The sequence below is a fragment of the Erinaceus europaeus genome, chromosome 2, assembly GCF_950295315.1.
Source record: "Erinaceus europaeus chromosome 2, mEriEur2.1, whole genome shotgun sequence".
NCBI classification, from domain to species: domain Eukaryota; kingdom Metazoa; phylum Chordata; class Mammalia; order Eulipotyphla; family Erinaceidae; genus Erinaceus; species Erinaceus europaeus.
The window spans coordinates 138,746,771-138,770,242 of record NC_080163.1 but is presented as its reverse complement, the minus strand read 5'-3'; the positions used below and the strand labels follow the sequence as shown (position 1 = coordinate 138,770,242).

The window sequence follows — 23,472 nt, the reverse complement described above, 5'->3', positions numbered from 1 at the left end:
TTCACAAATGTTGAAGCACTACTGCAGGTGTTTCTCTTTCTCCCCATTCTCTCTCTCTCTCTCTTCCTAAATTAATTTTACCAGAGTACTCTCAGCTCTCTCCTGCTCCCTCTCAATTTCTCTCTGTCTCTATCCAATAAATAATTTTTATTTATTTATTTATTTATTTATTTCAAAAAGGAGACATTAACAAAACCATAGGATAGGAGGGGTACAACTCCACACAATTCCTACCACCAGATCTCCATATCCCACCCCCTCCCCTGATAGCCTTCCCATTCTCTATCCCTCTGGGAGCATGGACCCAGGGTCATTGTGGGTTGCAGAAAGAGGGAGGTCTGGCATCTGTAATTGCTTCTCTGCTGAACATGGGCGTTGACTGGTCAATCCATACTCCCAGTCTGCCTCTCTCTTTCCCTAGTAGGGTGGGTCTCTGGGGAAGCAGAGCTCCAGGACACATTGGTGGGGTCGTCTGTCCAAGGAAGTCTGGTTGGCATCATGCTTGCATCTGAAACCTGGCGGCTGAAAAGAGAGTTAACATATAAAGCCAAACAAATTGTTGAACAATCATGGACCTAAATACTGGAATGGTACAGATGAAGTGTTGGGGGGTACTCACTGCAGACTATTGTGTACTTTTGCTTTCAGGTATATATTTTGCCCTAGTTTATGGATATGTGTGCCAATAAATAAATTTTAAAAAGAGGAAAAGATAACTCTGTGTGTGTGTGCGTGTGCGTGTGTGTGTGTGTGTGTGTGTGAATTATCTGTTACAAATTTTAAAACATTGGAATTTTGAGGAGAGGGATCATTAATGGTGGTTAGATGCTTAATAAAAACTTGAATTAGTGAATGAACAGTTTAATATTCCAATATGTGGCAAAACTATGGGAGAAATATAACTTAGGCCAGATCAGTTTAATAATTACTACTGCATACATCTGCAAAATATAACCAGCTTAGGGTGCAGAACAACTTTGTAGGTAGATATAAGGAACTGGATTTTTATGATTGGTTTTAGATGCCCAGTCCAAAACTTTTATAAAATGAGTGTACTTCCTCCAAGAAAGTTTGGAAGGAGGGAGATGTGGAAAAGGAAATGGCAATCCTATCTGTGTCAAGCAGAGGCCTTTCAAGTTCTCTGAGGAATCACAGAGAAAAATCATTAGACAGAATGAACCTAAGGAGACTTTACCTCAAGTCTTTCTGGTTTGAAAAAGAACAATTCCTGTTTCTATATTCCTCTCTGTGAGCTTAATGGATTGCTACTTGATAAATTGACAGGCATTGGTCTTAATTCTCTCTCTACATGCTCCACACTGTTCCTTTAACCTGCTTTGTTTTTGTTCATCGTACTTGTCGTGATCTGACAATATAGATGATGTGCTCTCCTCCCCACTAGAGGGGAAGCTCCTTTGAAGTAGATCATTTACTACTATATGTCTCCCATACAATAGGCACTCAGTAAACATTTATATAAAGATTTGCTGAATCTTTATATAAAATAATGTCTATTAATAGTTGTGAAGCCCCCCCCCCCAATATAAAGGCAGTATTTATTTCATGTATGAAAAAGTGTGAGAAGAATATATAAGGGTTGGAGGGATTTTTCAACAACATAAATCCCTGAGAAATGTTAGTTTGAGGTGCTTTGGCGCAATAAGGCCAGTAAATAATGGAAATTGAACTCCATCTGGGCTCTTCGTTTTTGTTTTTTTGTTTTGTTTTGATTTGATTTGGTATGAAAAGATACTGCTAAGGAAGGATGGCTCCACAGGGATTACCTCTGGGAACACAGGAGCCAGAGCCAAACAATAGGCTCTTACCTTATCTGGGGGAACTCTTTCTTAGTGTCTGTAATTGGCGATATCATAATTAGGCCTGCATATTGCTTCTGAACACTGCCATACAATGCACTTAATTTAGCTGGGTTTATGGAGATTAGATCATGCTCAGGAAGCTGGCTCCTTGGTTATCTAGCTCTGCAGAGGAGTCAGGAGGCTTAAGGAGTATGAAAACTCAAGAGGTGATTTAAAGAGGCAGAGCTCTCTGGAAAAGCACAGAGATTTTTTTTTCCCCCAGTTTGTGCCTCCATGACCTTTAGTTTCCCCATAAATAGCCTTGATTTATGCCTCAGCATTCTTTCTGTAAATAAGAACCTCTTTAAGCTTCCCTTTCCTCCTTTAAAATAGGGCTGCCGAGACCTTGAAAGATTGTTATAATTTAAATAAGCTGACTCTTCAAAGAATCTAACATAGCCCTAGAAGAGAAAATACCTAGCAGAGTTCCAGCTCACGTATTAAGAGTAGAATCATGTCAACGCCTTTCTTTTCTTTTATTGTCAGGATTGCGGTCCACACTATCAAGTTTTAATTTTTTTTTCTAGCAATTACATTTTGAATTCCTATTATGTTTGGAGTTTTGAATAGCATTTTGCACTACTCAATACTTTCAATTGTTTGCATTGAATATATTATTGTTACTATTAGTTTTCTTAGTTCTTCAATCATAAGCAACAATAGGTCATAAGCAATGATGAAGTCTCTTACTTATTTTTCTATTCACAACAGTACATAGGACAATGCTTTGATCCCTGTGGGCATTCATCAAAAGTTCATTAAATGTACTTTCAGTAGCCTTTTTGAAGGGTACATCTAAAACATATGACATAGTTATTGTTAATAGCAAGGCAGCATCCTCACACATTTAACCCTGTGAAGCCAGTGCAGATCTAGATGCACAGTGAGTATAGTTTCCTTTCTTTTTCTTATTTTTATTTGCTTATTATCAGTTAGATACAGAGAGAAATTGAAAGAGAAGGGGGAGATAGAGAGGGAGAGAGATAGAGAGATACTTCAGACCTGCTTCTCCACTCATGAAGCTTCCTTCCTACAGGTGGGGGCTAGGGGCTTAAACCCAGGTCTTTATGCACTGTAACATGTGCACACAACCAGGTGTACCACAGCCTGGCCCCCTTCTCTCTCTCCCTCTCCCCCGGCCCCCCTCTAGATAGAAAGAGATAGTGGAAGAGATCACAGCACCAAAGCTTCCTTCAATGTGGTGGGGTCTGGGCTCAAACCTGGTGGGTCACACACACATGACAAAGCAGTGCACTATCCGAGTGAGCTGTCTCACCAGACCTTGAGTGAAATGTTCTTTGAACATTGATTAAATTGAAGAGAATAGGACACACCTACATGGTAGTTTCCTTTTAAAGGTAACAAATCTAGAGCAAGGTATGGTTTGGAGTTTTATTTCAAATCTAGTTTTGAGTTTTCCTATTTGATAGCAATTGCTTAATTCCTATGAGTAATTCCCAAGAGCAGAGTCTTCAGCTGTAAAAGAATTACTGAACAGATTAGTAGGCAAGTTCATTGGCTTAGAGGCAATCCAAAGAAGGGAAAGAAGGAAGGAAGGAAGGAAGGAAGGAAGGAAGGCCAGAATATGAGAAAGAAAGAAAGAAAGAAAGAAAGAAAGAAAGAAAGAAAGAAAGAAAGAAAGAAAGAAACGAAGAAAGAAAGAGAGGTCAGAATATAAGTTCATTTGCCCATTTTACCACAGTTCAGGCTGCATTCAGGAGAGGTCACTGCTCCAATATAGTCTCTGGGTTTCAGCCTGTGTACCAATCTCAAATGTCATCATTAGCTGAAAGCTAAAATTATTAACCTTATGGCTAGAGTAAGTGAATGGTGCTTGATTCCCATTGTAGTCACAAAACCTTTTTCCTTTTCCTTAGGTGTACGTGGTCAGCAATGAACCTGTAACAGTTTTGATGGATTCCCTGTTCCCAGTCCTGGGTGTGCTCTTTTCTCTCTATTGTTTCACTAAACAGAGTGTGTCTCACCTCAGGTAAAACAATTTGGAACACCTTGTTTGTTCACAGTGAAATCTTTTTCTTCACATTGTTCTTGTTCTTATTTTGAATATAAAACTTAAGTCACTTTGTAATCATTTTTTTCCCTCAAAATTAGGAAAACATTAGGAAATTCCTTTAGTTTGCTGCTGCAATGAGAGTTTCAAATTGCAGGGGATTGGATGTTGTTTTTAGAATGACTTTCCTTACCCTCTATCTCAGACATCAGTGATGAATCCCTGTTTACATGTGTAAACATGCCTCTGTTTGATCAGTGTGAAATACTGGAACTACATGCCTAAGGAAGAAGGAAATCAAGGCTAGATCATAACTGCCTTGTGGGGAGTTAGAAATCAAATGGGGGGGAGTCAGGCAGTAGTGCCCCTGGTTAATCGCAGGTGGTGCAAAGCGTAAGGGCCGGCGTAAGGATCCCGGTTCAAGCCCTTGGCTCCCCACTTGCAGGGGAGTCACTTCACAGGCAGTGAAGCAGGTCTGCAGGTGTCTATCTTTCTCTCCCCCTCTCTGTCTTCCCCTCCTCTCTCCATTTCTCTCTGTCCTATCCAACAACTGCATCAATAACAACAACAATAAAACAAGGGCAACAAAAGGGAATAAATAAATAAATATTTTTTAAAATCTTTAAAAAAAAAGAAATCAAATTGGGGGAAATCTGGAGCTAAGTGTGACACTCTGTAATTTAGACTTGGATTTGGTGTTAGTGGTATTTAGAATAAAGAGTTTTTTCTTCATCCAGGAAATAATCTTTTGAATTGGAATTTAAGTAGGTCTTATGTTGTATCAGCTTTTAAAGTCATTTCTTCCTCTTTATAAGAACTTCTAGTCTTTCTAAAGTCCTTCAGAATTCTGATTTTTGGTGTGAAATCCCCCACATGTAATCCAGTGTACAATAATAGTGCTTTTATAGAGTTACTATGAAGACTCACTACACATTAGAGTGGTTAGCACTGTCCATAGCAGTTAGTAGGCTTAACAAATGGTAACTATAGGGCTGAGTGGTGGCACACCTGGTTGAGGGCACATGTTACAATGTGCAAGAACCCTGGCCCCTACCTGCAAGGGGAATGTTTCTGAGTTGTGAAGCAATGCTGCAGATCTCTCTCTCTTTCTCTCTCTCTCTCTCTCTTTCCCTCTCTCCTTCCCTCCCTTCCTCGTGATTTCTAGCTGACTCTATTCAATAAATAAAGATAAAAAATTTTAAGTTTAAAAAAACAAGTGTTAGCTATTATCTTCACCACTAAGTGGTGAAGGAAAGTACTTCATTGAATATGTTATTTAAAGCTTATATACTACCTCTGACTCTTAACTTTTGGTCAACCTAGCTTTGTAACCTATAGCCACTAGGGCAGTGATACAAGAAAATGCAGTGTGACAGAGAAGCTATAAATATGTGAATTTGTTTCAAAGAACCATCATATAATAGCTCTTCTTATAACTGTGAAGCTCATGTTCTCAAAATGGTATCATGCCCTCATTAGAAGCTGAAGTTGAAAAATGGAGCATTTATCTATCTATTCATAAGCTGACTGGTACAGATGGAATAGGTTAAAGAGCAAAGTTAATGTTTTGGTTTTCTGTTTCTTGGTCATCAACTCTTGGTTCCACTAATAGTACTTTATCTGTGTAAGCTTCCTTGCTTTTTAATTTTTCTTTTCTTTTTTTCTTTTTCCTTTTCCCCAGCAGGACTTTACTAGACCTTCATGCCTGCATGATTCCACTGCTCTTAGTAAACTCTTCTTCACTGATAGAGAGTAAGAGAGAGCTAGGGAGACACCATAGTGGTTATGCAAAAAGACTTCCATGCCTGAGGCATCAAGGGTCCTAGGTTCAATCCCCAGCATCACCATAAACCAGAGCTGAACAGTGCTCTGGTCTCTCTCTCTCTCTCTCTCTTTGTGTGTGTGTGTTTATATTTCTGTGTCTCTCATTAAAATAAGTTAAAATATCTTTTTAAAAAGATTTATTTATTTAAAAAGTAAATATGGGTTTGTGCAGTGGCTCACTGGGTTAAGTGCACATAATATAAAGCGCAAGGACCCACCCAAGGATCCCGGTTCTTCCTCTTCTAGAGTTTGCCCTTCTTCCATAGCCAGTCAATGGCTTTTGAAAGTGACTGGGATCCATGTGGATTCAGTCGGCTAGGAAGGATCGTCAGTTTCCCCAATGAGTGGGTACTCATGGGATGCACCACGAGAAGGTCGATCCAATACATCCCAGGATCCTGGTTTGAGGCCCTAGCTCCCCACAGGCAGGGGGGTTTCTTCACAAGTGGTGAAGCAGGTTTTCAGGTGTCTATCTTTCTCTTTCCCTCTCTGCCTTCCCCTTATCTTTCAATTTCTCTCTGTCCTATCCAATAGAAGAAAAAAAAAATAGGCCACCAGGAGCAGTGAATTTGTAGTGCAAGTACCAAGCCCCAGCGATAACCTTGGAGGCTAAATAAGAAGTGAGAAGTGAGAGACAGGGATATATATATATATGGAGAGAGAGAGGGGGGGCACCATTTGACCACCCTTGAAGCTTTCCTTTTGCATGGTATTCATAGGTAGTGTCTTGGGGCTCAGACCCAGATCCTAACTCATGGTAAATGGTGTTCTTCTGGGTGAACTATCTTGCAGTCCTCAGTGTGAGCTTTCTCTCATCTTGTCTGCTTCAAAGCAAATGTACACTTGAAATTAAAAAATAAATCATATGGAGTTTATATGTCATATCAGGTTCGCTTCTAGAGCCAAGGACTAGTTACAAGTTCATGGAATTTCAGGATATTTGCATTCTGACATTCGCAAGGCGTATACTTTGCACTTGTGGGCTACATAAATACTAGGTGAATGTGCCAGCATTTAAAATGTGCTGGAACCTGACAGTCTTTCTTTCATTGTTAATGTTAGCTTGTGAGATATGTAGCATGCGATGACAAGCTTATTTATAACTGCTTTTTCTGCCAGGTCACTATGCCAAGAGATCTTATTATGGATTCTGGGGAAGCTGGAGAGGAAGAAGGCAATTGCCAGCCTGAAAGGATTTTCAGGGTTAGACAATTCTATGCCCTCTCTACATTCCCTGTGTCAGTTTAAAGCTGCCACTCAGGGCGGCATTTTGATTACCGTCAAAGAGGCCATTTGGTGAGTCCATCTATCCTTTACTATCTCTTCAGAGTTAAGACCATCCTGTCACTCATCCACTAAGGGGCGCTGGTAGAAAGGGAAGAAGAAATAGACAATGCAGGTGCTCCTGTTTATAAATCTATAAGTGAAATGTGAGCCTTAAATAGTCCTGCAGGTTTTTTTTTTCAGGACGTCAGCTAGTAATAGGTGCAGTTTACTAGAGCCTCACAGCCCTGTATCACAACAAACCCACTTACTTCACAATGTCTTCGCAGTGAGTCAGAGTAAAGGGTAGGTAGGTGCATGCTAACTCTCAGCACTACAATTTAGTACTTTTTCTGACTGTCATAATGGTAGGTAGATATGTTTTCTGAATCAGACTTATTTTGTGAGAGAAATTGCCTAGTAGCTGTCTTAAGAGTCCTAAGCTTAGTGATTCATTCTGCCATTGAGTTATTCATTCAGTTTAATACTAAATTGACAAACTGGGACACACTGACCAGTGAGATGGTCTGTCAAAGTAGCTTTATTAATTGTACTTATTTTATGAGGTGAGACAACATCTGTCCCTTTTTTACCTTTAATTTAGTTGGAAATTTTTTTTGATACTTTAATCACAAAAGTAATTCTCACTCTTTGTTTAATGTAAAGGAAAAAAAAGGAAAAAATGAAAGGGGTGGCAGAATAACTTACTTTGATAGTACTTTGCCATGTGTACAACCCAGGTTCAAGTCTAAAGCATTGAAGAGCATTTTGGCGCTATAATTTCTTTCTCTCAGCCTCTCTATCTCTGTCTTAAAACAAACAAATAAACAAACCATAAAAACCAACCTCTATTCTGTTGATTACTTTAGTGTTTTATTTTCTGGCCCGTCTCCCATGCCTTTGTATTTGCTCAGCTGATAAGTATAGTAATGCTGTGTCTTGACTTTTTCATTTATCAGATGGATTAAAACTAAAAACCTTAGAATCTTATGAAGACCATCTTCTTAAATGATTTTTATAAGTTGTATTTATTTATTAATGAGAAAGAGTAGAAGAGAGAGACAGCGAAGACATCATCATTCTGGGCTTGTGTAGTACCAGGGATGGAATTCAGGTCCATTGTCCCTTTTTCTGGGCCTCTCATTAGGACTTTCTTGAACTTACTGTGGAAATAATAACACTGTTTTTTAATAACTTAAGCCATATTTTGTTACCTGGAAATCACATTTGGCCTGCTCAGCTGTCTGAACCTTTATACATTTCTTATCTCAACAGATTGGTTCTTACCCACCCGTCTTTCTCCTGCCCATACCCCTTCTATGTTCAGTAGTAACAAACAAGCAAAAAAGCCCAAGTACCTTTGACTGGCATGTAAGACACCTGGTATCCATCCTCACTGTGCAGCCTTCTATCTCTTTTCCTCTATAGCGAACACAACCTACATTATCTTTGTTCTTTGTGTTTGTGATTTACTGAAATAATAGTAATTCCTCAACATTAGCTTTTTTTTTTTTTAACATTCATCATAAAATCTGTTTCCTTCATGAATTCTTTCCCCATCTGAACAGATGACCATGCAGGACATAATAACCTTGCTTCTAAGAATACTTTTTTTTAAGGCCAGCCGGTGACACACATTACAGGAACCCAGGTTCAAGCCCCTGGTCCCCACCTGCAGGGGGAAAGCTTCATGAGTGGTGAAGCAGAGCTGCAGGTGTCTCTGTCTCTTTCCATCTATCTTCCCTCCTCGCCTTAATTTCTCTCGTCTCCAATAATAAAAGTAAATAAATAAAATACATTTTTAAAATAATACTTTTTCAGCATAGAGGAAAAGGGAAATTATTTGAATGAGTTTTAAGATCTTTCTAATGATTTACTATGTAGACACAGCATGTTGCTTTTTAAAAATTGTTTATTTATTGGATATAGAAAGAAACTGAAAGAGAATAGGAAGATGGAAAGGAAAAGAGAGAGACACCTTCAGTGCTGCTTCACCGCTGATGAAGCTTCCCCCCTATACATGGGGACTAGTTGATTGAACCTGGGCCCTTGTACATTGTCATATATGTGCTCTAAGGGCTGCACCACCACCTGGCCCCCAGCACATTACATTTGAATAAAAGATGTTATAGGACTTAAAAAAAAAAAAAAAAAACCACTGTGATGAGATAGCCAAGATGACTCTTACCATGAATTGCAGTGTTGAAGATGAAGATGAAGATGAAGCTTTGTACCAGAAGGTGTCCTCAGAGCAGTGCCAGGTAGAACATCTTGGCGATTTGCTATCCCACTGCCAAGAGTGTGGTTTGGCAGGTGACTTCTTCATCCTCTGCTTGAAGGTAAGAAGTATGGGATTCATGATCAGCTTTATTACAGAGTAAACTGAGAGCTCCTGTGAATTTACAAGGTAGTCATACTTTTAGGTCCTAAAATTGAGGTCTTAATTTAGGAAAAATCCCCAACATACACTAAACTAATTACTTTCTATTAGCCTTTTAGCCTTTTTGTTGGTAAGAGAAAGAAACTTACATTCAGCAATACACATATGGCCAAACTACTCTCCAAGGGATTCTGCTCTGCAATTTTAGAGATGGCCAAAGCAGAACTGTTGATCTATGAAAGGGTTAATCTTTGCTCTGTGTTGACAATAAGAGCTCTTTTGAAGTTAATAGCAGGTTTTACAGCTCTAGAGTAATCCCTTATCCTTTCTGACTGTTGTTTTGTCAGGTATTTAGAAAGGAGATTTAGCAGTTCTGCCTTTCTCATTTCATGTTGTAACTACATGAAATCTTTTCCGGGTTTGTTTCTTAGTGCTGGTGGTTGTGCTTCCTTTTGCCTTAATCTCTGACAGTCTCTTGGACCCCAGTCTGTGGCTCTGTATTTACACTGCTGAGCCCCACTCTACTAGTCCTGTCTTCACCACTGTTTCCCCTAAACAAAGTGACTACTGTAAGACTGTGAAGTGTAAGGTTGGTGTGGGTATGAGAGAGTTCAAGGAGGGAATCAGGGCTAATACTTCCAAAACCTGAAGCTGACAATTTTTATTTATTTATTTTTTATTATTATTTTTTTTTAATTTTATTTTTTATTTTTTTTTATTTAAGAAAGGATTAATTAACAAAACCATAGGGTAGGAGGGGTACAACTCCACACAATTCCCACCGCCCAATCTCCATATCCCACCCCCTCCCCTAATAGCTTTCCCATTCTCTATCCCTCTGGGAGCATGGACCCAGGGTCATTGAGGGTTGCAGAAGGTAGAAGGTCTGGCTTCTGTAATTGCTTCCCCGCTGAACATGGGCGTTGACTGGTCGGTCCATGCTCCCAGTCTGCCTCTCTCTTTCCCTAGTAGGGTGTGTCTCTGGGGAAGCTGAGCTCCAGGACACATTGGTGGTGTCTTCAATCCAGGGAAGTCTGGCCGGCATCCTGATGACACCTGGAACCTGGTGACTGAAAAGAGAGCTAACATACAAAGCCAAACAAATTGTTGAGCAATCATGGACCCAAAGCTTGGAAAAGTGGAGAGGAAGTATTAGGGAGGTACTCACTGCAAACTCTAGTGTACTTCTGCTTTCTTACTTTGGTGCCATACTCCAAACTCAGTCAATTTCTGCTTTGCGTTTCTACTTCTTTTTTTTTTTTTTTTACATGCATAACATTCCCCAGATTCCCATTTAGCAATAAAACCTCCACTATTTCATTCATCATTTTTCATGGACCTGTATTCTCCCCACCCACCCACCCACCCCAGAGTCTTTTACTTTGGTGTAATACTCCAATTCCATTTCAGGTTCGACTTGTGTTTTCTTTTCTAATCTTGTTTTTCAACTTCGGCCTGAGAGTGAGATCATCCCATATTCATCCTTCTGTTTCTGACTTATTTCACTCAACATGATTTTTTCAAGGTCCATCCAAGATCGGCTGAAAACGGTGAAGTCACCATTTTTTACAGCTGAGTAGTATTCCATTGTGTATATATACCAAAACTTGCTCTGAATGACTCTGAAAATGTCCAATAGTTCTAGGTTATCTATCTCTTCATTTAGCTCCCTTATGTCTTTACTGATTTTCTTCCTGGATGATCTGTCAAGTTGAGATAGTGGGGTGTTGAAGTCCCCTACTATGATTGTGTTACTGTTAATATATTGCTGTAGCTCTTTCAGTAGAAGTTTGATGTATTTAGATGGCTTCTCATTGGGTGCATAGATATTAATAATTGTTAAGTCCTCTTGATTGACTGATCCTCTGAGCGTTAAGTAGTGTCCATTCCTATCTTTTTTAATCTTATGTATTTTAAGGTCTATCGTGTCAGATATGAGAATAGCTGTTCCTGCCCTTTTTTGTGGGCCATTGGATTGAATGATAGTTTTCCTTCCTTTCACTTTAAGTCTGTGTTTGTCTTGTTGCGTTAGGTGAGTTTCCTGTAGACAACATATTGTTGGGTTGTGTTTTCTGATCCATCTTCCTACTCTGTGTCTTTTAATAGGTGAATTCAGGCCATTGACATTTATTGATATCAAAGATTGAAGATATTTTAATGCCATTCTTGTAGAGTTTTAGAGTGTTTTGATATATGTTCTATTTGTGGTGGTCTGGTTGTTTATAGGAAATCTTTCAGAACTTCTTTCAAGGCAGGCTTGGTGATGGTTGCTTCCTTCAACTGTTGCTTGTCTGAGAAGATTTTGATGCTCCCATCTAGTCTGAACGACAGTCTAGCAGGATATAGTATTCTTGGCTGAAAGCCTTTCTCATTGAGCACTCGATAGATATCTTGCCATTCTCTTCTGGCCTGTAGTGTTTGTATGGAGAAGTCTGCTGCTAATCTTATGGGTTTTCCTTTGTAGGTGACTCTTTGTTTTTCTCTTGCAGCCTTGAGGATCCTTTCTTTATCCTTATTCCTTTCCAATCTAAGTATGACATGTCTTGGTGTCTTTAGGTCTGGGTTAATTCTGTTTGGGACCCTCTGGGCTTCTTGAATCTTTATGTCTTTGGTGTTGTCTAGACTAGAGAAATTTTCAGCTATTATGGCCTGGAGAACGCTTTCTTCCTCCCCTTCTCTTTCTTCCTCTGGTAAGCCAATAATGCGTATATTGTTTCTTTTGAAGTCATCCCATAGGACTCTGTTGTTGTTTTCAGCATCTCTTAATCTCTTTTTGAGATCTCTTACTTCTTTTTTAGTTGTCTCTAATTCATCCTCAATCTTGCTAATTCTGTCTTCAGCCTCATTGATTCTATTCTCTCTGCCCTCTACTGCTTTCTGGAGTTCATCTATTTTGTTGCCCTGCTCTGATACTGTTTTAGCTTGTTCAGCTAGTTGCCTTCTTAGCTCAGCAATTTCAGCTTTCAGCTCTCTAATAACCATGAGATAATTAGAATTTTCTTCCATATTCTCATTTGTTGTTCCTGCAGTTCTGATTACAATTTTTTCAAATTCTTTACTCACTCCTGTTATTATTTCCTTAGCTAATGTTTGGATGTTGAACTCGTTGTTTTGTGCTTTGCCCTCTGGAGGACTTTTAGCTGGACTCTTGTCCTGGTTCGAGTCTCCATTATTTTTTCTTGTTGTTTTAACCATTTTATATAAGTTAAGAGATTTTTCAATCCCTGAGTTGGGAGTTCAGTGGTGTAAAAGCCTTTTTTTTTTCCCTGTAGGCTATGGTAGCCTGAGGGCTTTTAAACTATCAATAGGCTTCTTGGCTTAATCACTGACTCCTGACCAAGAGATAAAGCAGGGTGTGGCAGAGATAATCCAGTGGTTATGCAGAGAGACTTTCACAGCCCTTCAGCTATGCCACCGAGGTATAGGTCTTCTCCTGAGTTTCCCGGTTAGATCTCTGTGCCCTGGTGTCCCTCCCTGTTGCTGCTCCAGATTCTGAGGGCAGTAGCAATGGAGACTCAGAGTTGCACTTGGTGAGTCTCTGGGGAGTCCTCTCCTCCCTTCAGCTGTCCCCTTGTTGGTGGAGCAGACTGGAGGTGGTGTCTCCACTGACAAACTGTCGAACTGTTAGCAGTCACTTAATCTCTCCTTAGGCCCCTCTCTCCTCTCTGTCACCAGCCACGCGTGTTTGTACTCACGGGTGATTTACTGGGTTTCTGTGGTCATTCTAGTCCTGTCTTGTTTCGGTCCGGGTGGTCTCCTTTGGTATTCCTAGTTGATCCGGGAGAGGAGAGGAGAGAAAGCGATCTGCTGCTCGTAGCTCCGCCTCCGGAGGAAGCTGACAATTTTTAGATGTTTTCTCACCTTCCATTTTCATATCCATCTCCCCACACAACTACCCATTCTAATACTAATTCTTATACCAAGGAGATGTAATCTTTAAAAATTTTTTTTTTTTCTTTTTCCTCCTCCAGGGTTATTGCTGGGCTCGGTGCCTGCACCATGAATCCACCGCTCCTGGAGGCCATTTTTTTCCCCCCTTTTGTTGCCCTTGTTGTAGCTTCGTTGTGGTTATTATTATTGCCCTTGTTGACGCAATTCATTGTTGGATAGGTGTCGTATGCTTTACATTGGTTTGTTCTAGCCCTCCCCCGACAAGAGAATTGGATCAGAGACGCGGAGACAATGGCTGGGCCGGGAAGCTGTATTTCTTTATTCAGGAACAATGATTCATAAACTAAGACAAACTAATCACCAAACAGAACTCCGCTGTCTCTTTGCGGCGGCGCAAGCACTCTCTCTAACTCTGATCTCTGTTACCCGCCCGTGAAGCTAGCCCGGCCAGCAAGAGCCTACGAATTTTAACAACAGATAGGACAGAGAGAAATGGAGAGAGGAGGGGAAGACAGAGAAGGGGAGAGAAAGATAGACACTTGCAGACCTGTTTCACCGCCTGTGAAGCGACTCCCCTGCAGGTGGGGAGCCGGGGGCTCAAACCGGGATTCTTACGCCGGTTCCTGAGCTTTGCGCCACATGTGCTTAACCCACTGCGCCACCGCCCGACCCCCCCCCAAAATTTTTTTTTTTAAAGATAAGGTTTTGAGAATTATCTTCTGCGGAGAAATGAATGATACGTGGTTAGAACATTTCTTTTTATTTTTTTAATTCCCTTTTGTTGCTCTTGTTGTTTTATTGTTGTAGTTATTGTTGTTATTGATGTCGTCACTGTTGGATAGGACAGAGAGAAATGGAGAGAGGATGGGAAGACAGAGGGGGAGAGAAAGATAGACACCTGCAGACCTGCTTCACCGCTTGTGAAGCAACTCCCCTGCAGGTGGGGAGCCGGGGGCTCAAACCGGGATCTTTACACTGGTCCTTGCGCTTTGCACCACGTGTGCTTAACCTGCTGTGCTACCGCCTGACTCCCTCTTTAAAAAAAAATTTTTTTTTGATAGAACTGAGAAAATTTGAGGGGGGAGGGGAGAGGAAGAGAGAAAGAGAGACAGACAGACTTATAGACCTGCTTTACCACTTGTGAAACTTCCCCTCTGCAGGTGGGAACTAGGGATTTAAACCTGGATTCTTGAGTGGGATAAGGTATCTTATCAGCTAGGTATGCCACTATGTAGGCCCCTCAGGAGATGTAATCTTAATAGCTTACACAAATTGGTTTTTTTTAAAGACTTTTTTTTTAAAGAATTTATTTATTTATTTATGAGAAAGATAGGCAGACAGAGAAAGAACCAGACATCACTCTGGTACATGTGCTGCCGGGGATTGAACTCAAGACCTCATGGTTGAGAATCCGGTGCTTTATCCACTACACCACCCCCCAGACCACATTGTTTTTGTTTTTAAATACTTAACTTTTAAAAAATTCTTTGATGGATCAAAGATAATTTGAGAGGGGAGGGAGAGGTAGGAACAGAGATAGAGAGACACCTGCAGCACTTGCTTCTCCCCAGCAGGTGGGGAGTAGGTGCTCAGACCTGCGTCCTGGTGCATGGTAACATGTACACATAGCAAGGTGCACTGCCACGTGGTACGCCAGACATTGTTTGACCACCACCATCAACAACAACAACAAAATCAAAGAATTTTCCTCTAAGTCAAAGTTTTTTCACCTTGGTACTATTGACATTTTAGGATGTATAATATTTTGATGGGGAACCTTCCTGCACATTCTAAAATATTGAATTCTAGCCACTAGAAATCTGTAGTACTCATGACCTACCAGTTATGGTAACCAAAAAATGTACCCAGACATTGCCAAATGCTACCCCCACATCACTCAGGAAGCAGATTGTCCAGGCTCAGTTGGAAATCTCTACCCTAAACTATCAGTTCCTTTGGTATAGTATCAGTTATTAAGGAACGGCAGACTTTTCCCTTCCCAAGGAAATTTACAATGTGAAGAATAGGAGGGGGTCAGCTTAGCCCACCTGGCTAAGTGCATGTATTACCATGCATAAGGATTTAGGTTCAAGCCCCTGGTTTCTGCCTGCAGGGAAGAAGCTTCATGAGTAGTGAAGTAGTGCTGCAGGTATCTCTCTCTCTCTCTCCCTTTCTCTACCTCCCCTCCCCTCTCAGTTTCTCTCTGTCCTATCAAATAAACTAAATAAATGAAGTTTTTTTTAAAAACAAACCAAAAAAAAGAGTAGGAGGAAAATCCTACAAAACCGCAGTAACGAATTATCTACTAGTCTAAGTTTAGGTGCTAAAAACATCTAATAGTCTCCTAAAAGGGTTTGAAAATGCTTCATAAGCAATTACAGAAGTCAGACCTCGCACCTTCTGTGCCTCATAGAGATCTTTGATCCATACTCCCAGAGGAATAAAGAATAGGAAAGCTGGGAATCGGGCGGTAGCGCAGTGGGTTAAGCGCACGTGGCGCAAAGTGCAAGGACCTGCATTAAGTTACCCGGTTCGAGCCCCCAGCTCCCCACCTTTAGGGGGGGTTGCTTCACGAGCAGTGAAGCAGGTCTGCAGGTGTCTTTCTCTCCCTCTCTCTTCTTCCCTCCTCTCTCCATTTCTTTCTGTCCTATCCAACAATGAAGACAACAATAATAACTACAACAATTAAAAAAGAAAACAACAAAGGCTACAAAAGGTAATAAATAAATAAAAAAGAATAGTAAACCTCTCAATGGAGGCGAAGGGGTATGGAACTCTGGTGGTGGGAATTGTATGGAATTGTACCCCTCTTACCCCACCATCTTGTCGATCATTATTAAATCACTAATAGGGAGGGAGTCAGGCGGTAGCAGCAGGTTAAACGCAGGTGGCACAAAGCTCAGGGGCCAAGGATCTGGGTTGGAGGCCTCCCCCCTCCCCAACTTCAGTGTCCTCACTCCACAAGCAGTGAAGCAGGTGTCTTTCTTCCTCTCTGTCTTCCCCTCCTCTCTCCATTTCTCTCTGTCCTATCCAACAACAACAACAATAATAATTACAACAATAAAGTAACAAGGGCAACAAAAGGGAATAAATAAAATTAAAGAAAAAAATCACTAATAATAATTTAAAAGGCGGGGGGAGGGAGTCAGGCGGTAGCACAGTGAGTTAAGTGCAGAAGCACAAAGACCGGGTAAGGATCCCCTTGGAGCAGGGGAGTCACTTCACAAGTGGTGAAGCAGGTCTGCAGGTGTCTGTCTTTCTCTTCCCCTCTCTGTGTTCCCTTCCTCTCTCCATTTCTTTCTGTCTTATCTAACAATGATGACATTGACATCAAAAACAACAACAATGAAAAACAACAAAGGCAACAAAAGGGAAAATAAATTAATTAAAAACATTTTTTTAAAAAGAAGTCAAGAAAAAATAGAAAGAAAATGTTTCATGACCCAAGATCTCAGTACAAGGAACAAGGTTAGTAGTAGAGGTCATAAAAATACAGAAAAGTCAGAGAACTGTCAAACAAGTTCATTGTGTCATATATAGTTTTTATTATGAAGTTTTAAATTTCCATACACATAGTATAATGCATGTATTATTCTGAAGGTTACTTTTTTCACTCAGCTGTGCTTTTGAGGTCTCATTTGATTGCTATCCATTTAGATCTAGCTCACTCATATCACCTGTTAGAATATAATAAATATACCACAATTTATACATACTCTTATTGCTGGACAGTTGTTTCCAGTTTTAAATAATTACTAGTAACACTACAGTGAACACAGACCAGTTTCACTTATTTATTTATTTTTATCTTTTCCAAATCACTTTATTGGGGGAAATAATGATTTGCAGGATGGTTGTCACATGAGTACGGTTAATTTTATTTTTGTATCCTTTTATTGGGGATTTAATGACGTACATTACAGTTGTTGACACATTGGTACAGTTTATCATCTCCCCTTGCTAGGTGTCTGCACACCACTCCTACCACTAACTTAAGTTTTCCTCCAGCTATCATGCCTCCCCCACCTATCAGCCCCTTACAGTCTTTGGCTCTGCTGTAATAGACTACTGCATTCTAAGCATCACTGTGTGTTTTCCCTTTCTCTGTTTCATAAATTCTACCAATGAGTAAGACCATCCAGTACTGATCTTTCTCCTACTGGTTTATATCACTCAATACAGTTCCTTCAAGTTACATACACTATGTGGCCAAAAAGAAGATTTTGCTTAACTCTAGTTTATGGAGGTACTGGGGATAGAACCTGAGACCCCTGGTGTCCCAGGCATAAAAGTCTGTTGCAGAGACTGGGCAGTAGCACAGTGGGTTAAGCGTACATGGCGCAAAGTGCAAGGACTGGTGTAAGGATCCTAGTTCGAGCCCCCGGCTCCCCACCTGCAGGGGGGTTGCTTCACAAGCAGTGAAGCAGGTCTGCAGGTGTCTGTCTTTCTCTCCCCTTGTCTTCCCATCCTCCATTGATTTCTCTCTGTCCTATCCAACAACAAGGACAACAATAACAACAACAATGATAAACAACAAGTGCAATGAAAGGGAAAAAATAGCCTCCAGGAACAGTGGATTCGTAGTGCAGGTACCAAGCCCCAGTGATAATCCTGGAGGCAAAAAAAAAAAAAAAAGTCTGTTGCATAAACCATTGTGCTACTCACTCCTCCAACCTCAGTTCCTTAAATATACATTTCAGACAACTTTCTGGCTGTGTTTTTGAAGTCCTTGGTTCTACTGTGTTTTTGCCACATTGTTCTTTTCTTTCACACTGATAGGAGTTGACTCAAGTGGCTGTGGAAAATGAAGCAGAGTCTAAAACTAAGCCTTTCTCCAGCAAAAGCCTCTTGGAACTAGAGCTGCACCAAACACTTCTTGTGGAAAATCAGGAGCAGAAGCTGCTGGTCCTCCAGCTGATAACTGTTTTGTGTGAGAGAATGTCTGAGCAGATATTCACAAACATCACTCAGGTCAGTGCTACATTCTGAACCTCAGACTGGTAGAATGTATCTGTTTTGATTTCTTTCCTCCCAAATGTTCAAAGAATATTACTGAGTGTAATTAGAAAACACCCATCCATATTACCTGGAATGCTGGTTGTTAGTATGTGAATTACTGAGCCCACACCTTTCTGAGAGTCTTAGGTCCTGGGAATCAGTATACCTAACAAACCCTGTGGTGATTCTCATGCTCATAAAACTTTTAATACAAACACACAAACAAAACCTGTGTGTGGCAGGGGAGATAGCATAATGGTTATACAAACAAGAACTATGTATCACAGTGATAAATAAATAAATAAAATATGGAAGGCTTTTCAAAATATTGATGCCTAGCATGCTTTTAGGGATTCAAATTCAGCATGCCTATTTTATGCTCATTAAAAAATGTAGAGACATTTTTTAAGTTTCATGGATAATTCTAATGTATAACAAATGTTGAAAATTATTAGAAGCTCAAATTTTGTGGGTGTAGGGAGTGATCATGATCTTGGCATCACTGTGAATTTTTTAAAGTTTATTTTCTTTATTTTCTATTATATATATATATATATATTTGTTTATTCCCTTTTGTTGCCCTTGTTGTTTTACTGTTGTAGTTATTATTGATGTTGTTGTTGTTGGATAGGACAGAGAGAAATGGAGAGAGATGGGGAAGATAGAGAGGGGGAGAGAAAGATAGACACCTGCGGACCTGCTTCACCGCCTGTGAAGCGACTCCCCTGCAGGTGGGGGGCTGGGGGCTCAAACCGGGATCCTTACACTGGTCCTTGAGCTGTGGGCCACCTGCACTTAACCTGTTGCACTACTGCCTGACTCCCCTTTATTTTTATGAGAAATACAGAGAAAATAATACACACACACACACACACACACAGATGAGAGCAACAGAGATACAGAGAAACCAGAACACTGCTCAGCTCTGGTTGATGGAGGTGCTGGGGATTGAACCTGGGACCTTAGAACCTCAGAATTTCACATATAAGAGTCTTTTTTTAAAAAATATTTATGTATTTATTTCCTTTTGTTGCCCTGTTGTTTTATTGTTGTTACTGATGTCGTCATTGTTGGATAGGACAGAGAGGAAGGGAAGACAGAGAGGGGGAGGAAAGACAGACCCATGCAGACATGCTTTACCGCTTGTGAAGAGACTCCCCTGCAGGTGGGGAGCCGGGACTCAAACCGGTATCCTTACACAGGTCCTTGCACTTTGCACCACGTGCGCTTAACCCATTGCGCTACCACCCGGCTCCCATAAGAGTCTTTTTAGGGGGTCGGGCGGTGGCGCAGGGGTTAAGCGCACGTGGCCCAAAGCGCAGGGACCGGCGTAAGGATCCCGGTTCGAGCCCCCGGCTCCCCACCTGCAGGGGAGTCGCTTCACGGGCGGTGAAGCAGGTCTGCAGGTGTCTATCTTTCTCTCCCCCTCTCTCTCTGTCTTCCCCTCCTCTCTCTCCATTTCTCTCTGTCCTATCCAACAACAAAGCAACGTCAACAATGGCAATGATAACCGCAACGAGGCTGCAACAACTAGGGCAACAAAAAGGGGGGAAAATGGCCTCCAGGAGCGGTGGATTCATGGTGCAGGCACCAAGCCCAGCAATAACCCTGGAAGGGGGGGGAAGAGTCTTTTTAATAACCATTACACTGTCTCCCCAGCCCTTTGAAGCCCCCCCCCCCCTTTTTTTAAACCAAAGCACTTTTCAGCTCTCTAGTTTATGGTGCTGGGATTGAACCTGGCACCGCAGAGTCTCAGGGATGGAAGTCTTTTGCATAGCTACTGTGCTGTTTCCTTGACCCTCACTTTTAATTTTTTAGGTCCTCTAACCCACAGCTTATCTCCACAACAACCTGTGAAGTTTTAAGATGTTTATTAAAAAATGTTTTGAAGCTAATGAAACGATGTGAATCAGTGCCTACATTTTTATTGGCTCAGACATTACTTTTACAAGCTTTTAAAAAATAGGAAATAGGGAGTCGGGCAATAGCGCAGCGGGTTAAGCGCAGGTGGCGCAAAGCACAAGGACCGGCATAAGGATCCCGGTTCGAACCCCGGCTCCCCACCTGCAGGGGAGTCGCTTCACAAGTGGTGAAGCAGGTCTGCAGGTGTCTATCTTTCTCTCCTCCTCTCTGTCTTCCCCTCCTCTCTCCATTTCTCTCTGTCCTATCCAACAACGACAACAACAATAAAAAAAAAAAAAGGGCAACAAAAGGGAATAAATAAATAATAAAATAAATATTAAAAAAAAAAAAGGAAATAACATTAATAAAGCACAGCCTCCTTATTTTACTACTTTCCCAGAATTCCTCATTGCTCTGTTGGTGAACAGTCAGTTGTGAGATTGTACGGTTGTCATGCTTAAATCCGAGTCTCCAGCTTTTTGTATTGTCCTTATTGTCATCTGCCTTTGGTTGTTGCTAAGCAGCATTTCATCATTACTCCTGCTGAGAAAATTTGCAGCTGCCTGTCAGCTTTGACTTACCGTGCCTATTTAATGAGAATTATGTTCATGATTTCTTTCCTGGCCTTTTGGTCCTTCAGTTCACTGACCCTGTGTTACTCAGTAGGGTGATTTGTTTCTCTTACGTTTATCTCAGTATGTTCAAGACTTTTTCACCCAGACCTTTTGTCTTTGTCTCAGGATGCTAGCTGGAAGGGGAAATGTTCTAAAAACTGATATGAATTGAGCTTTGGCATTTAATCTTCCTTTACTCCCAATTAAGGCACAGTGGTAATAGGCTGATACAAAAGTGACTTGTCCTCTTAAATTATCCTTCAGTTAGGGATTAAATGTATCAGGACAAAAAGAACCACCAAGAAATGTTAAATTACACTTAGCAGGTTTTTTCTTTCTTTTAAAATTTAATCAATTTATTGTTTAATGAATGAGAGATACACAGAGAAAGAATAATACACACAGAGAGAAAGATCATAGAGCACTGCTCAGCTCTGGCTATGGTGGTGCTAAGGATTTGAACCTAGAACTTTTGTTGCCACAGGTATGAATGTCTTTTGTGCAGCCATTATGCTGTATCCCCAGCCCTGAACATAAAAGTCTTACTATTGACACAAATGGTTATATTGATATGTTATGCTGAAACACACACATGGATAAATTTTAAGTAATTTTGTTAATATTATTAGGAATCAAGATTTTCAGTGTAAAAAGTATTATGAAATCAAAGGACTTGAGTAAATACCCTATAATTGTGAATTTTAACTGGAAGTAATAGAATGGATACGTGACATTTCTTATTTTTTTATCTATTTCAGAGAGAGAGACTAGAGCACAGCTCAGCTCTGTCTTATGGTAGTGCAAGGAATTCAGCCTGGGACTTTTGATCCTCAGGCATGAAAATCTTTATGCATAACTATTATGCGATGCACCTGCTTTTTTATTTTTTTAAAGATTTTATTTATTGTGGTCCGGGAGGTGGCGCAGTAGATAAAGCATCGGACTCTCAAGTGTGAGGTCCTGAGTTCAATCCCCGGCAGCACATGTACCAGAGTGATGTCTGGTTCTTTCTCTCTCTCCTATCATTTCTCATGAATCAATAAATAAAATCTTTATTTTTTATCACATGCGGTGCTGAGGCTCACACCTGAGCCATGCACAAGGCAAGGCACATGCCATATCCAGTGATTTATCTCTCTAGGTTCAAATTGATCATTCCATCCTGCTCCCAGCATTTTATTATCAAAGCTTTCAAATTTGAAAATACTTTATAGCAAATATCTTTATATCGACCACTTAGATTCTGCCACTACCATTTTGCTTTATGACTTGCCTATCCATCTCACTTTTTGGCAGATTTCAGGGTTAATACAGATATCAATATGCCCCCCTAAACAGCACAGACTGTTCGCAAGCAGACATTCTGTACCTCCTGTTCTAATGCAGTCAGAAGTGTGCAGCACCACCTGGGGTGGATTCTTCTCAAAAGCAAAGCCCAGAACACCAACCTCAGTCTAATCAAGGAAACTCAGGATGGAGGAGCAAGTTAATGACATATAAAAGCAACTAGCCAAGTCCTGAATGTGTGAGGTTCTGTTGTACAAATAACTATTATTTGTAATGAAATAAATGGCACAGAAGAGAAGTAGGTCTGTTGTATTGATAGCTAAAAATATATGGGAAGGTGGCCAACTGGGGAGAAGAAAGGAATTGTACACATTGATATAGTCCCTGCCTTCAGTCATTGGCAGTGCTTTGGTCTCTCTTGCTTTCACTAAATGAATAAATATTTGAATAAATTAAAAGGGACTTGAGGGAGGACATGCCAATCAAGTGCAACATGTACGTCCTAATTCAATGGTTTGTAATTTCTTAATAAATGCTATAGATGCAGTGTTAGAAGGTATTAGAAAATTTTGGGTACCATCATGGTATGATAGTTGTGTTAAAAAATCTTATTTATTAGAAATTCATATAGAGGCATTTTAGATGAAATAAAAAATTCAATAAAGTGTGTTGGCAGATGGCATATTAGTATGTGAGATGAAGCAGAGGGGAATGAGACATACAGTGGTTTATGTGCTGAGACAGAGCCCTCCATCAACTCCCAAGTTTGTTCTTTATGCAAACGGGAATTGAGGGCATATTAGTTACTACAGACTCTTCTAAGTATCAGGGACTTCTAAGTATCAAGTAAACATGTGACTGTGTTACATGACATAGATGCTTACATTTACATAGGGGGAGAGAGAAAAAATAAATAAGTTAAGTACCTAATTTGGTAAACAATGAGTAGGTACTAGAGAGAAAAATAAAATAAAATGTTATGGTAAGGGAGTATAACAAACAGAATTTTCGTGGGAAATCTCATTGAAAAAAGTGAATTTAAGCAAAGATCGTGGAACACAGGCAAGGCCCTTTATTTATTCCTCAGTGACATATTGGAAAAAAATAACAATAATATATAGAGGGGAGACAGAGATGGAGAGAGAAAAATAGACACCTGTAGACCTGCTTCACTGCTTATGACGTGCGCCCCCCCCCCCCCACTGCAGGGGGGAAACTTCACTCCATCTCTGTCTCCCCTCTCCTCTCAAGTTCTATTTGTCCTAATCAATAAAAAACAGGAAAAGAAAAAAAAATGGCAGTAGGAGTGGTGAATTCATAGTCTGGCACCAACCCCCACTGATAACCCTGATGGCAATAAAAAAACAATAATTAATAAAAGGAGGGGATGGGTGGTGGCTCCTGGGGCTGAGCACACAAAGTGCCATCCATGCACAAGTGGAG

The 23,472-nt window shown here is 40.5% G+C and overlaps 1 protein-coding gene across 2 annotated transcripts in view; it reads left to right on the top strand.

Annotated features, from left to right (window-relative positions):
- The window catches only part of TANGO6 (transport and golgi organization 6 homolog), a 255,388-nt gene that overhangs the window by 55,812 nt on the left and 176,104 nt on the right, over positions 1 to 23,472 (top strand). For both annotated transcript variants that reach the window (XM_060185257.1, XM_060185258.1), the window contains 4 exons: positions 3,737 to 3,849; positions 6,814 to 6,990; positions 9,158 to 9,296; positions 18,008 to 18,199. In XM_060185257.1, the coding sequence (XP_060041240.1) occupies positions 3,737 to 3,849; positions 6,814 to 6,990; positions 9,158 to 9,296; positions 18,008 to 18,199 (621 nt within the window). The remainder of the gene's footprint in view (positions 1 to 3,736; positions 3,850 to 6,813; positions 6,991 to 9,157; positions 9,297 to 18,007; positions 18,200 to 23,472) is intronic.